The sequence below is a fragment of the Lipophrys pholis genome (assembly GCF_963383615.2).
Source record: "Lipophrys pholis genome assembly, chromosome: 17".
Classification (NCBI taxonomy): Eukaryota; Metazoa; Chordata; class Actinopteri; order Blenniiformes; family Blenniidae; genus Lipophrys; species Lipophrys pholis.
Genome location: NC_137643.1, coordinates 7,880,231 through 7,896,604, shown reverse-complemented (window position 1 = coordinate 7,896,604; position 16,374 = coordinate 7,880,231). Strand labels below are relative to the sequence as shown.

Sequence of the window (16,374 nt, the reverse complement as noted above, 5' to 3'; positions counted from 1 at the left end):
TAGTCGATACCAGCTGGCTATGGGTGAACACAGACAACCACATGTACGCTCACATTCACGCCTACAGCAAAGTGAAAGTCACCAAATAACCTCAAACACAGTTTATTGGACTGTGGAAGTACTGGGAAGTATTCAAACTGTACACAGAAAGGATGCCTGTGAAGTGACAGTACTAACAACTCCCCCCCCCATGTGGCTTCATAATGTAGGCATGCTCAGCATAACATTTGCAGTGGCATGTGAAGACTTTGCAGATATTGGACCTTGAACAGAGGTGTATAAATCTAAATGCCATCTTTCTGCACTTACATACAGAATAAAGACATCTTGTGAGAGTTGTACGAGAGACACTATTGGTCTCACACGCACAAATATACCCACTGGCGCTCAATACGATTTCAGTTTTTCCCATTGCAAAAAAAAGAAATTCAATTATAATTTAACCTTCAAACAACATAGATACACACTTATCATGTCTTCAGAATAAAAGTGATTAAAGTTTCAATTTGCCCAGGACGATGCATAGAAGTTGAATGCTGAAGTTTCAGCTTGAGTGGAAAACAAGCTTCTACCCGAAGACCGTTTAAGTTCACGAAGGCTAGAGGGAAAAGAGGAGAGAAATAACAGAGAGACGGGGAGCTTCTGGAGAGCGCAACCAGAGGCGAACTCTCACAGACACGCGTGTTATTTCCCAGCTTGTTTACAGCCCAAGTTTTTTTGCATCATTATTCAGGTCCTGGTACCTCATCCGTGTAAATAAACACAGATATTTATATGTTTTCTGTCTTGGTACACCTTTCAACTAAAGTCTCTCTCAAGTGTGAAGGTACTTTTTTCTGCATTTAAAGCTTTTCTCATCACCGGACCCTTGTCTTCCCTCCGTCGTGATCACAGTGTTTATTAGTCATGACGTGCCTGAGCGGCCGAGGTTCAACAGCGCCAGTTCAAGGCGGTGTTTGTGAATGTAGCTCCAACATGCGTCAGTGTGCCGTTATTTATTTATTTGTGTTTAGTGTGGTTATCCTTGAGAAATACGGGACCTTCAGTGAAAATAGGTTTGACGAGCGTTTTGTAATTCTGTGAAATCCACAATAACGCTCGTTCTCTTACTGTGGGGTACTGAAACAGGCAGCGTCTTTAAGGCCCTTCTTCATGAAGATCCAGGTTTAACTCATTTGTCAGCTTCTAATGAGTTACAATGCGACAGCTTTGAGGAAGAAAAGGTTTGTAATTTGACACCAGCTTCATTGTTTTGCCAGTTAGTGTATCGAAGATGATTCGGCCCTGACGGAAACCTTGTCATAGTTCTGTAGTAATTACTAAAACATGCAGGTCATGTCGTTAGTTGACATTGTTTCTTAAAAGCATCCAACCTTTAAATTGGGCAGATGTTTCAGATGACACTCCGATCAGCTGTTCCTACCGTCAGTGATTCAGAAACTCTGCAGCCATTGAATAAGTTGTTTTAACAAATTCTTTCTTCATTTTTGTGCTTTTTTTTCCTTTTACCTGTTGCTTCCAGGGATGACGTTACACTGAAGTAATGAAGTCTGGAGCTGTAACGCTCCATCTAAGAAACTATGTTGCCATACAGGCGAACCCACGAAAACATACAGTTTATTTCAGTTCAGCCAGAGTGTCACGTACAGTATGTGTCCAAACATGCATTAGAACATAATAAGTCCTCCTTGAAGAAACGGATATCTAATGAGGTTTAAACTGAATTGATGCTTTTAGAATTTGTTGCTGATTTATGGGCTCGACTTGAAATCTGCAGCATTGTAGGTGTTGCTTGAGATTACTGATGATTGTTTCTTGTTTTTATTGATGAGGTGTTTCTGCACAGGCTCCATTTACACCTGGCTCTCATCTGGTCGGTCAGATCCCCTCTAGATACGGTCTCGCTGTGCTTATTGCAGTCAGATTGCGGTGCGTTCTGCTTGGATTTACACTTACATTGTCAATAAAAAGACCATTAACTATAATATGTCTTGCACGTGCACGCGTGCGCGCTCCTGTGGTCATTGATCAGCAGTGGGCAGGAGAGATGGGAGATAGGAATCACATGTTAGTCTGTTTATCAGAGCTGAAGCCATTCCTCACCTCGCTCCTGGTGTCAAGCAGATGAAAAGGACCAGCACCCCCGTACCCTCCATTAATCTTCCTGCTCTCGCCCTCCTCCCTCTCCACACTGTATCTTACTCTGCGTGCATCTTCACCTCACCCTCACACTCTTTCCTCGTTCGCTGTCTCTTTCTTCCCGTCTTCGAGTGCCCATGGTTTCTCCTCTCCCACACTTGGCCTCTCTGTCGCGTCTTCCGCTGCGTCTGAAGTCGTTCTGGATCCCACGGCAACATATGGAGAGGGAACGAGCGGGTGACTCACGGAGAGCGAGGCAGAGAGAAGGAACACATTGCATGATCAGTCAGGAGTTACAAGGGGTTGAGTGCTGCAGGGTGGCTGGTGGTGTGGATTGAGAAATATACGACAGATTTTCTTGTAAACTACCCAAAGTGGGAGTCGAGAATGTCTCTCGCTGTCTCATGCTGATAAACATATTAGTCACTGCAGGGTTTTTTTTTTCTTTTCTCTCCGTGCACACTTTAACGTGCACGCACAAACACAAGCACCATGGGTGCTCATTCCTCTCCCTTCCTTTTCACTTTGCTCACTCTTTCACCAGCACACACTCCTACATACACACACACACACAAAGTTTCAAAGTCACACTTCTCAAGCACCTACTCTAGGGGAATAAGTGTAGAAGGGAAAAAAAAAACGTCCGGCTTTCCACTCTGTGTGAACACCTGACAGATGTCCGTGTGCGTGTGCGTGTGTGTGTGTGTGTGTGTGTGTGGCCACGGTGCAGAAGACAAAACTGTGAACAAATGTTTGTGAATCATTGAAGCCTAAAAGTAAAGAAAAGGGGCGCGTTTGTGTTTCCTTATAGTCGCTAACAGAGTCGTCCTCACCTGTTTTATGAACCGTGTTAAACAGAATCAGAATCATACAAACATTCAGAATGAAAGTGTGACACTTAAAAAAAAAACTGCTTTATTGCCTTGATAAAATACATTTACTTTCGCAATAGGAGGATGAATTTCATTTTGTAAACCCGAGAGCACAGTTGAAAAGATATTAATGCAAAATAATTCTTCACAACTTGCTGAACTTGAAATGATGATTGACTACAAGGAGATGCGACTGAGTCACACTCCACGGCTTCTTCATAATTTGAGATTCAGCTGTCACCACGCTACATTCGGGCATTTTAGCACATCTACAGTAGGGAACATTTACATTTTAGCGGGGCACAACTATGCTCTCTCTTAAAGTCCGTCACTTCTGGGAAGAAATCATCTGTTAAATTCTCATATTTACAGAGCAATGTGAGCGGAAGCGTGCAGATTGAACCAAAAAGCTGCTTCAGCCTTTGAAAGTTGGGCTGCTTATGGCAACGTCAAGCTTTGTTCCCAGCGTCTGCACAGTATATAAAGTTTTTTTTGTTTGTTTGTTTGTTTGTTTTCTGGTCTTGGATCACGCTCAGACGAACATAGACAAATTCTCCGTGTCTTTTCCTTTCCTCCTCGTCGTGACGGAGCCGAAAGCCGACTGCATCAGTAATCACTCACTGGCGATGGTAGGGTCTCCGAGTCAGGAGCTTCTCTGCTGTGGAATTCATCAGCACATAGAAACCAAGGGCACGCCACTTTGGGGAGTCATCAGCCTCACCAGACAGCTGGCCACGTCTGCCACTGCTATTACTGCACATGTGAACACACACACACACACACACACACACACACACACACACACACACACACACACACACACACACACACAGACACACACACACAGTGCTTGTGAATACACAGAAATGGACGTTCATTCACACCGACTGGAAATGAACATAGAAAATAATTAAATAGCAAAGCTTTTATATGAAACATTTGTGAAAGCCCTTTTTTAAGTTGTTATACAAATACACACACACACACACACACACACACCCCTCGAGCGGGGGCTTAATCATTCACTTGTGATTGTCTGTTTTTGCTCTCTCAAGAGTTTGGTCCAGGCTCACTGATCTCCTTGCTCCTCTGAGCCACTATTCCCTGAACTGTATAGCTCAGTGTAGGGAGCCCTCAGGAGGAGCAAGGGCAAGGGAGGTACAGAAAGATGGCGGGGGGGGGGGGGGGGGGGGGGGTGTTGAAGAAGGGGAGGAGAGAGAGTGAAGAAAAGGAAAAGCAAGAAAAGATTGTGCGTGTGTGTGCGCGTATGCATGTGTGTGGCACGCTGATGAAATCTGCCGTCCTCAGCAGCCTCCCGTTAAAGGAAATCGGATTAGCTCTCCACTGGGAGGGAACCTTCAGGAATGCAGATGAAGGTTTTGCGGCGCACAGGTTTCTCTCCTGGACTCGAGGAGAGTCCCCACACACACACACACACACACAACGTCGCGCCAGACAAGCCGTTCAGTTTTCTGCTCACTCCCTTCATTTCTCTCCAAAGGGCATTTCTTCATTTCCTCTCATTCATAAAAACATGATTGTGCGTGATTGAAATAGAAAGGGGGGCGTCTTCAATACTAATTCACTTTGTCCTATTGACTAAGCTCTCTCCCACATTGGCTTTGTCACTTGTCAGTTTTTCCAATTTGAAATGAGTTGATTTGGATTTGATTTAATTTATTTTGAGCAAACGGAATCAGGGCCTAAATCACATTATTTCCCCAAGTACAATAAAAGTACAGAAAATTATCTCTGTGACATTGGTGCAAGAATATATTGACAACGTTCACAGTCACATACGTATCGTACCAGCACAGGGGAAAACCAAAACACCGTGACTTTACAAGGCTGAGTAGCTGGAATTGCTGGAGTTCTTTCTTTTTTAAAAGGTTTTTGGTCCCATGTGCTCCTTCATTATAATTTTAAAGGACAAGTTAATGGAAGAAATATACTTATCTGCTGTTTTTTGGTGTACTCAGAGTGATACACGTGTACTGCAAATTGGAGTGAGCAGGATGGCTCTTTGTACCTGTTTCTGTCAAAAGGAAATAAAGTCTGAATGTCTGAACCTCTCAAAATCATCAATCATCACAATCTCATATGTATACTGTATATAGTTTGTTTGTGTCGGAAAAAATACTTAGATATAAAAATACCTCAACTAACTTTGTATAAATAAGGAATTTCCCAGTTTGTGCTCACGTTGTCTTTATACTTTAAAATACAGATTTCTCGTGAAACTTTCTCACTGTGTAACAAATTATTTTTTTCTCTCTCCCTTTCAGACTGGCATGGCGTTAACATATGATCCTGCTGCAATGCAGAATGGGTAAGAGCTTTATAGTCAATCCATCCTTGGCACCTTTTAATACACTCACCTCTTGGCTCATAGGACCCCAGTCAATACCTCTGTCATACATAAAGATTAATGTAGTGTCTGCAGTTTGTTACTGTTTGATTAAGGAAATCTATATAGACTTCAAATATCGGTTTTCATTGGTGGGGTCAGGTGAGAAATGGCAAAGCGGAGCTGAGTGAGCTTGTGGGTGCATGTGTGTGTGTGTGTGTGTGTGTTGTGTTGCGTTGTGTTGTGTGTCTTTGTGTCATGACTTAATGGTGCTGTGGAAATAAATGACCCGGCAATGTGTTTTATTTTCCCCTACGGTGCTGAGACAGGAAGGAGAGCGCCGCGGCTCCCCGTCTATCTCCCTGTGGCCTCAGTCATTACCAGGAACCTCGTCACTCCCACTTCCTTAACCACTCACCCCCCCAGTGACTCTGAGTCAATCTCAACTCCCTCACCTTCCCACCCCCACCCCCCACCCCCCAAAAAAAATCTGACCCATATTACACTCGGGAAAATATGTTATGGCTTGTTTTTCTTTGACTCCAAAACAGATTTGTAATAAGGAACAAAAGCAATGTTAACATTATTTGGTTTATTCAAAATCATATTTAGGCCAGTTTTAGTGATTATACAACGTCATCTTCAATCAAGTGTTGATGTAAGATAGAAAATGAAGAATAGTTAACCTACAAAGAATGAAAATAAATGTAAATCAGGTAATTTACATTTGTGAGCTTCTGTGTGTCTCACTGCTACATCTAAATTCAAGCGCAAACTGGATTAAGAATAATGACGATGTAAATTACTTGCGTCTAATGCATATATATCTAATGCTATTGTGAGACTAAAATTAGCATTTTCTGTTCTGCATTAATATTTTGAATACATTTGAGTGGATACCTTCACAGAAATACAGCAAAGAATTATTTAAGATAAAATCCAACCAGCACGGACTCTAATTAAAACCTCATATGTTAAAACAACTCGTGACGTTTCCTTTTACCTTTAAACTGAGCCCCCAAGATTTTGTGAATTTGCCATGGTGTGTTTTAGTCCCCATACACCCTATTGAAGGTCGACTTTCACGGAGAAAACAAGAGTTCAGTGTGGATGCTCCGTGTGCGGCTCAGCTCGTAGAGAAGGTCGTCTTTTAATCCCAAGGTTGGCGCTTCAATCCTCCGTCGCCGTCCAGATGTCAAGGTCTCGTTAGGCAAACACTGAAGGCCGCGTCGCTCCCAGCGTGCATCACCATGAGTGCATGCATGAATGGGTGAATGTGAGTGAAAGCACATTTTAAGTTCCACTCGCGCTCCCAAAACCCCTCGGATGCTATAAACCTTCAGCCGTGAGTCGTAATAACTTCAGGTCAAAGCTTTTTGAAACGCATTGACTTTTCTCTCGCCTCGGTCCACCACTGTCACAGTGTGTCCTGAAATAAGAATCCAGGTTTTAAAAAGTTTAGACGATCCGACACTTTTTAAGCTCAGTGTGACTCACAATGAGTTCATGACGCTTTATTTACCGTTTAAACTACATTTGTGTTTGTTCTAACCAATCTATAAAATATACACACTGTATATCTTAAGTGTTTGCTGAAGTTTACAACTTTATTTTTCTTTGTTGAGAGGATAATTAATTACTCATTAAAAATAATTTTGTGAACTTGTAAAGAATCAGAAGAACACTCAGGGTGTATTGTGCTTTCTCTGACTAGAAATAGCCGTCGCATGACCTGAACTTGGATGATGTTCGTTTCAAATCTGATATTGTTTCTTCAAATTCAGTAATCGAATTTCAACAAAATTTGCGTCACTTACAGCAGATGAAGTTGACGTTTGTTTTCACGTTTCCTAAAAAGCTGCACTCAGCTGACAGCACCCATCGGAATGTCGGCTTCATGAGACGTTGGAGATCAAATCTCAGTGAAAGTATCAAGAGTGGCAACACAATCAGGCAGTTTAAAGGTTTCTACACAAAAAAAGGCGATTTCAAACTACTTCAAGTAATGTGTAGTTTGTACCTAGAAATATACAACACATCCATAAAGGAGTAAGAGTTTTACTCAATAATGGACCCCAGAGAGAGATTTGTGGTGCTAACAAATGGGTGTGTGTGTACTAAGACGTCCTGCAGAGAAAATGTTGCTGGATTGTATTGAACCGTCGTGAAGCGTGGTGGTGGGAAATACCCACATCTGCCCGGGGTTTTCCTGCCCTGCAGATGAATACCTGCACTGAATCGACTCCACCCTGACCAAAAAACATGCTTCACCTTCTGGGTAAGCAGCTTTGTGGCTGAGGATTAATGCTGCGGGAGGATAATGAGCTGGAACATAACTCAGAGCTTTAAAGACCTCAGATCAACTTCACATCGCGCTGAGATGGCGTGGGTTAGTGCTGTAGGTTTCCACAGCAAGATCAGGCTGTCTAATAATGGGAATCTTTGATATATTCAGGCCCACATTGTGAAAAGAAAAGATGATCCTACTGGTCTCACTCTTTACGATCCTGCCAGTTAACTGAATGTCAATGTTTTATCAGAGCTGGTCTGTGTCCTCCACACACTCTCTTCTCCCTCTACCCAAGTCTGACTTTTTGCATTTTTCTCTCTCTCTTCTCAGGTTCTACTCCTCGCCTTACAGCATCGCCACCAACCGCATGACCTCCATCACGCCCTTCATCGCTGCTTCCCCCGTTTCCACATATCAGGTGGGCCATAATGCACGGCATTATGGGTAGATTGCAGTCTTTGTGTGCTGTACGAGGTTTTGCGAGAGGGAACGCTCGCGCTGGAGCGGGCTGCAACACAGCGTGAGGTCCTCTGTCTTCCTCGCTCGTTGTTTCTTCGAGCATCCAGCTGTGCTCGATGACATCTGTTTCGTAGGTGGCCAACACAACAGGCATCAGAAAACAAGCGTCATAAAAGGGATATAAAAAAAAAAAAAAAAAGGGCTGACAAAGTAGAAAAAAAGAAAGCCACCCGTCAAGAATGAAAGTGCGCAGGAAAACTAACAGTTTCCTCCCTCCCAGTTTCCTGACCTCTTATTTGCCCTCCTAGATGGTAATGCAAATTTTCTTTTTAAACCCCCCCCATCCTCTCACGGAGTGAATTTCCACATTCCTCACGGCTCTGATCTGTGAAGTAATGCAACGGAACAGAACAGCAGCGTTACAAAAAAAAAATTGGCTCTGTGATATGTCAGGAGCGTTAACCATTTTCCGTCACTGCACATTTCACGCAACACCCTTTGCTGAATGTGAGCGTTCGGAGGCACCGCCGCCCTGCCTGCCCGCTCGCTCAAACGCTATCTCTTAACATCAGCTCGTTTTGGTATGCAGAAACAGACAGGCGAGGTTAGGGAGCAGAAGAAGAGGGATGAAGGATAGATGGAGAAATGGAAGAGACAGATGGACAGGGAGGAAGAGAGAGAGAGAGAGAGAGAGAGAGAGAGAGAACCGGGGAGTGGAGGAAGGGTAGTTCAGGTGGCTGTGATGGTTAGAGGGGTGTTGCTGAAGGTTGCTTTGCCCGTCTTTGAGGCACGCATGATTAAAACTCTGGTCCAGTACCTGTGGTGGAGAGGCAGGGGAGAGATGGAGGGAGGGAGGAGGAGGAGGAGAAGGAGGAGGAGGGGGGAGAAAAGTGGGCCAGGGCGCGTCTCTAATCCGCTCTCGGAAGGCTTCCCAAATTGATTTATCAAAAACAATGGCCAGGCGTTTGAGGAATATTAATCCTCACAGTTTCAATATCGGGCAGCTCTGCCGCCGCTTCCTGTAATATTGCCCTTCAGCCAGTCACGGCAGGAAGGTGAGTCCTTCATCTTACGCCCAAGTACAAAGAGACGTAGGAAAAAAGAAAAGGAGCAGACAAGCCAGGCCGCCATATATTCCAGACAAAAGGAATTCAGCTCTTTTATGATGGAAAGTATTGCCTTTATAATGAAAATCTCAAGGTGCACAGGAATGACTGTCGATGTAACCCCTGCTTTTATGTTTATGTCGACTTGATATTTCCTGAGCAGGGGTTTGCAATAGGATTGATTTATCAAACCTGCAAATGACCTGTACCCGCAGCAGTGCTCTGCCGGTCCTTTAAGTCCGTCTCCGGTAAGCTTGAATGATGATTGCCTCCGTTTCCTGGAAGAAATCGCTTTGATGGTCCACGTGACGGGAGCCAGTCCTGGCCAGATCACCACCAAGATTTCAGCTGGTGCCGCCAGCCAGCCACGGCCTGGTTTACATCACTGGCTGTGCCGGCTGGCTCTCTGGCTCTCTGGTTGGCTGGCTGGTCTACTAACTAGCTAACTGGCTGTCTGGATATATGTGTGGCTGGTCAGATGGGGGGGGGGCAACTGGCTGACCGTGTGGCCGAAGGACTGACTGGCCAGCTTTGGCTGACACGCTGTTTTGAATTGCAACACAAGCTGTGAAGTTCAGCCAGAGGTAGGGAGCTTCTTAGGTCATGCACATCTTACCACGTGAGTGCAGCAGTAGAATAACTGCAGCCTATTAAGTGCTGTAATTTAGAGCTTTTTCTTAGTCCTTTCGGGCAAATCTAGCTCAAGAGACGTCCAAATGAGCTCTGCACAAGTAAACTCATTGAAGTATATTTGTGCTTAATGCGAGGCTTAATGGCATTTTCTTATATTGCTGACAAATGGGCTGTAGGGGCATTCCCCTGTTTGTCCGAGCACATTGGGTTTCACTTAAATGTTTTTCACGAGTGTTGAACAGGTAACGGAGAATGTGTTTCACTGTACTAGTTCAAGTATCTGGTCTGGCTTAAAATGTAAAAGCAAAACCATTTGCGTATTTTAAACCCTCATTTTGACATGTGGCCAAATGACTTACTGGCCGACAGACTGTTTTGAACGGGTATTTTCCAAAGTTTAAAAAAAAAAAAAAAGAGGCACGTTTAACTGCTTTTGTCTTGAGTTTTGCCCGAAACAACTTTGCCAACTTCCACAGCGATATTGTACGCCGGGCTAAATGCACTCGGGGGGATTATCGCCGCATTGTTTTCTACCTGCAGAGAACTCACAAAGAGTTGATATAAAGTAGAAAGAAGTCCAAGCTTCAGCAGGAATCCCTCCATTGCACACACTCGCACAGCGATACGGTGGTTCTGACACGTCTCGCGTTTTGCTTCATTTAGTGATCTTTGATCCGCACTGCGTCCAAACTCCTAATGAAACTGCTCCAGAGTTTGTTTAAAACTAGTTGTGTTTTTAATTAAAAAAAAAAAAAACTGTTGATCTCTTTTTTAACAGTTTGGGGATCGCTTTGAACGGGAAGACTCAAGACATTTTGAGGTGTGCATACCAATTAGGAGCATTTTGATTCAATGAGCTTAGTTAGAACATCACTCAGGTAGCTTTTTATGTTAAATCATTAGCTCCAATGATCAAACATTGGAAAATAATACATTACAATTAGTCCACCATGATCAGAGACATGGATAGTGTGACGACCAGAGAGAATAAAGCATCAAAAATGTGATTTCTAATGGATTTGAGACAAATATGTTTTCTGTTTGGCTGCTTCTTTGCTTCTTTTGTTTGCTTTAGCTGTAAAAACATCCTGGATCACCAGTTTATTCTGCATATTCTGACCAGTAGTGGATTTTTGCATGTCCCAGCAGTTTTAAAGCCAGCTATATAAGTACATTTAAATCACTTTGCCATTTAAGACAATTTCAATTTGATCCCAATTTCTCTTCTCACAATTGTTTTCCCCCTTCCTCTTTAATTCATGTCTGGCTCGAGTCCGAGTCTCCAGATCCTTCTCTTTATTAAATCATCACAGGATTGTCATGCAGCGTTGAAGTTAGAACACACTCAAGATAAGTGATTAAAGATGCGCCGTCGATCTGCTTTGCCGTTCATCTGGGGAGAACAAATATTGTCGTGTATAAACAAGCAGACTTGGCATCATGTTATAGAATAGCAGGCCTGCTTAAAGTGTGGCTCCAAATCACGCATTTGGGTTGGCTCAGAGGATTGATTGCTCTTATAGCAGATTATTTTGTGTTTGTCTTTGTTTAATCTGATCATTTTAGTGGGATCAGCAGGCAGTCTGTGTGTTTTTCTGCTACAAGCTGTCTAATTCTCCTATCCAGCATATCTTGAAGCTCTGTTTGTTCTGTGTCCATTCCGCCAGTTTCTTGATAATTCTCAGTCATTATTCTGCCATCTTTTTAACTTTCATTTGCATTTGTAAATAGTCATGTCTGTGTATGTTTCACACTTGTAGAAGCCTGGCATAAGTGTGCTCTCTACCACTTGCAAGTCTTTATTTTTAGATTTTTAAAAAAAAATGACCCTCCTGGTATTTCTGTGGGTTTCTTTTAAAGGTCTGTCCTGAGGAGAACTCTCACCTCTTTTCCAAAAACACAAAGTCGCGAATTAATATTATTATAACAGAGAAGGAACCTAATTTAGAGGCCTTATGCACCTAATTTAGAGGCTTTATGCACAAGTCATAGTTGGCAATAATGAGGCAGGGTGGAGATTTTCTCCCTCCAGACATTAAAATTCTTTTAGCAAATCTTTGGCCAAATTTAATATGTGTAAAGTTCAGCCCATTCTGGTGGATTTACCAGTGAAATAATTTTAAATCCTCTGGACTGAGGACTATTTCAACATTTTGCCTATTCTTGAGCAGCATCTATTTCTTTCTGTGTGGTAATGTTGTAATTTTCAGACAATAAATTCTACTTTTTCAGAAGTTGTTGTCCAGTATGACTGCTGAAGCTAAACATCTCCAAAATGAATTTAAATTCAATTTTATGGCATAAGTAGCAGAAAACGGTAACAGAGCATCAGAAAGAGTTGGGAGTGAGAGAAAAGAGTTATCACTGTAAATAAGTCTGACTTATATACAGTCTGGGTTTTTTTTTTTCTCTTCATGTATTCCAGAAAATACAGTACTTGGGTTTAAGACTGATAAAATGTTGTCACCATCATTATACATGTTTTGTGTTTCTCTTCAGGTCCAGAGTACGTCATGGATGCCTCATCAACAATATGTTATGCAACCTACAGTAAGTACTCTACCATTCACTCGTGGTGCAGCTGTCCTCGACTGACCACCCTCACTCCACATGTGACTGCTGTGCCGTATGTCATGGGACTCGCTGAAAGTCTTTAAGACTTGTTACACCGTGTTTATTTTAGTTTTATGCCGAGAATAGTTTACGACGGGGAGGATTTTTTTTTAATATTCAGGGCGATACGAGCAACCAAAAATACAGATTCTGTTTCAGACGCTTTATTTTTCAATCACAGGTCAAATCACAGGCGCAAAGTCCAGTTCTGATAACCACGTGGATTTATCTCTCCTGAGCATTCAGACACATCTCATTTTGATTTTGGTTTGGAGTTTATAGGTTGTTGGTTGTGCCAGCAAGCTATTTAGCCTCATTTAGCAGACCGCAGCGTGAGGCTCACTTTGGGCCGTTGCCCCGGGTTACTGGCCCAGACAGGAGACAGGGAAAAATGAATATTAATTAGATTTAGCTCACACAGTCTGCGACAGTGAGGTAGTCGCATTGCTTTCATCGGTCGCGAGTCACTCTGATTGGAGTGGACAGGATATTTTTTTCACTGTCGTAGAGCTTTGGATTAAACTGGCAAAGTCAAACTTACTATTTAAAACAAGTTTGTTCAGAGTGTGATTACATTTTTGAATAAAATTAAACAATCATTAAACAACAGTAGACATCTTATAACTTCAAAAACTCCGTCCTACCTACAGCAATGTTTCCCAGACTCTCCTCTCTAATATTACATCAACATAAAACAATGGTGGTTTAGTAAATAGTTTCAAGGGTGAACATCGTAATTGATCCTCGCACCATAAATGATCTCATTTGCTTGCTTAGAGGTTTTAAATCATTCTGCCAGAGGCTTCAGTGTTTGCTTGAGGCTTTTCGTGGCCCCTGAAGCACAATCGGTGTACTTTATTCTCGACTGTTCTCACTTTATTCAACGAGAAGGAAACCGGGTACGAGTCAAGGACAACAACACAGAACCAACTTTAAAAAAAAAAAAAACGCCGTATTACAGCTGAATACACTACTCAGTCCTGTCCTCACTTACTCCCTTAGTGGTACGCAATACAGAGTGTGCTGTACTATTTTTATAAACTCTTGTCTTTTTTAAGGCTTCACATAAATGGTTTAAAAGATGGAGTATAATAAAAATACAGCATGAAATTGTATATATGTTTTTTTTCTTCCTCACGTTACCTCTAATGACCCACAGAGCCGCATAATTAACCACATGATTTAATATCAAAGTTCACTATTCTGTGCTAATGAGCAAATGAATATGTATATGGAGAAACAGGTAGCCCCCATAATTACGATTTATGTCCCAAAGTGTTTTGCAGCAACAACACTGCATATATCAGACGTATATCAAAAAAACTGCCCAAAAAGCTCAAAAGTAACTGGCAGAGGTACTTTCTCATTATTTCAAGAAGTGATAAACGACATTTATCATGCAACGTTCACACTTATATGAGCTTTTTTACCAGTAGATACTCAAAGAAACTTGAAGAAGCGAATGTACCTCCTGCTTGGAAGTTCTTGTGAATGAACAAATTTGCAAACCGTGAACTCTCTAGCTGCTGGTCCGGCTCTCGCTCACAGGAGGAGTGTTCAACCAGCTGCATGCCCGTCACCCCCCTCCTGCCGGGACCATTTACCACTCGGTCCTACCCAGCTCACTTCCACCCCCGCTGTGGGACAGTGAACATGTAATCTGGGCGCAGCGGGCTACCAGCCGGGCAGACACGCACCACACCCAGCTGCAGCCGCCCTCCAAGGCGCTCAGTCGCTGCTTCAGCTTCACCACTTCCTGCCTTTGCTTTGTTTCTCAGCTCACCTTGCCCCCACCTCTTACCTCCTGTGCTTTATCAACTCCTCAGTCAGGGCTGTACTGTCCTCAGCTGGAGCCCCAAACAAGCTATGTGGGGGTGACAATCACATTAATTTACAGCCTCGCACGAAAGACACTCCGATGTAACTGCTCAGCATTAGATTACTGTCTTTATAGGGGAATAATGTATTGGTGAATATCTCCAAATGATCTATTACAAGATGTTGAAATGTTAAAAGCACAAATGGCAATAATATACTCAACTAAATAACACTACACATACAAACCCTCGGGTTAGTGGCTCCAAGATTCACTGATTGAAGTCGGGACGTTAAGTCCAATTAATTAATCTAGATTAAAACTGTGTGAGAGCTTGATGGAGTAATGGAAAAACCTTCTAAGTTTGTTGTTCTCAAGAATGCGTTGTTGATGTGAACGCTCTAAAAAATTATGAGTGAGCTGGAGTATTTGTGTAAAGAATGGTGAAAACTTCCCCTGATCCCTGAGCGAGTCGGATCAGCAGCTTCTCTCACTGTTTGCTTAAGGCTGTGGCTGATGTTGTTAGATAAAGTTATGAAACATCAGAATTGTGTGTGGGTATTAGGATAAAATCATTGTATTTTTTTTTGTTATATTTAAGACTTCAGATTAGAATATATTTGGAAATCAAGAAAACCTGGAGATTCTCAAGGGTTCACATAGTTTTTCTTGCCTTCGTGTACGTGCATGCGTGCCTTTACTAATACGGTTTATTTGAATGTTGCTCATCTTTGGGAGTCATTCAGACTATTAAGTCATCTGTTGTTATGCTTTGCCTGTTGTCACATCCACAGAATACACACAACCTCATCGTCCATGTTTGTGTAGCTGCTCATGTTTGTGTGTGCCATATGTGTGGTCCATGCTGCCTCTTCCCAACCAGCCCGTACAATGCGTGACAGCCATCCATCTTCAAACCTTATGTCATGAGGTCTCTTGGAGCCCTTGGCAGAAGCTGCTAACCAGCAGCCGCAGCGTACGGTGGTCTACATCTCATCATGCCTTCATGCCAGAAGTAGCCACATGGCCATATCCATCCCTGTGGCCCCATCCACATTTTGTTCCAGAGGCTCTTTCTGCCACCAAACGGCTGCTAGGTGCTAACCCCAGCTGTCTCAGCCTTCAGTGGATCATGTCTACCAATCTGTCTCCCTTTATGACCCGCACTCGCGTCGTCTACCAGCTCCACGCACAACAGACCACCGTTCACACACTCACAGTCGACCAGCAGCCCAGTGAATCGTATCAAATTAGACAAGCACCCTGGATTTGGATGCTTGTGGGGCTCCTCAAAGCATTAAAAACCAATTGATCGTGATGCTAAATGGTGGCTCGCTGCTCACGTTAAACCAATGGAGCGTTGTGCTATGGCGCTTCTTGTGTCTGGGCAATATGGAGGTGGTCACAGGTTGCCTGTTAGATAGATGCAATGGAATATTGTGCAATTCAACCCAATCTAACAGAAAAACATATCATTGAATTCAATAGAATGAGCAGGACACTAATACTCACTTAATATATTGTAATAGATCATCATAATTCAGGTTGCAGAAAGGCTACTAATAACTGACAACGTAGTGTCAGCTTAGGTTTTAACCCTTTATAAGGCAAGTGACCATACTTGGTAACTTTTGCATTTCTAGGGTTAATTTGCCATTTTGGTCTGTCCTCCATATGGGACCAGTTTCATTTTACTGTGGTAATTATAATGTGTATCCTTCTTTCAGTTCAAGCTGGGGTCAGTAACATTATTCTGCATTAACAAAAATCAGTTTTAAATCAGATCAAAGGTCAAGAAATTAGAATTGTGAGTGCTCCAATTTTCTTCTTGAACCATCACACACAGCAAAAAAGATTCTTTACAAGGCATCGCATGGAGAGGGTGGGGCGACTAAACAGCCCGAGAATGTGAAGAACTTTCACATCAAAACTATTCACACTGGTGGCAATGAAAAACCTATTGAATTCAGCATTAACCAGCAGTATTGACCTTTATCCTCTTCTTGGAAGGTAAAGAAAGGGGAGGCAGCTGAAGCTTCATTGACAAGTTCGTAGCACTTTAGCGTGTCTACAGGGCAGTTTGAGAGCACGCAATAATC

The 16,374-nt window shown here is 42.7% G+C and overlaps 1 protein-coding gene across 7 annotated transcripts in view; it reads left to right on the top strand.

Annotated features, from left to right (window-relative positions):
• LOC308122773 (RNA-binding motif, single-stranded-interacting protein 3) overlaps positions 1 to 16,374 on the top strand; it is a 291,407-nt gene that overhangs the window by 252,669 nt on the left and 22,364 nt on the right. For all 7 annotated transcript variants that reach the window (XM_080484833.1, XM_080484834.1, XM_080484835.1 and 4 more), the window contains 3 exons: positions 5,297 to 5,340; positions 7,979 to 8,066; positions 12,346 to 12,396. In XM_080484833.1, the coding sequence (XP_080340959.1) occupies positions 5,297 to 5,340; positions 7,979 to 8,066; positions 12,346 to 12,396 (183 nt within the window). The remainder of the gene's footprint in view (positions 1 to 5,296; positions 5,341 to 7,978; positions 8,067 to 12,345; positions 12,397 to 16,374) is intronic.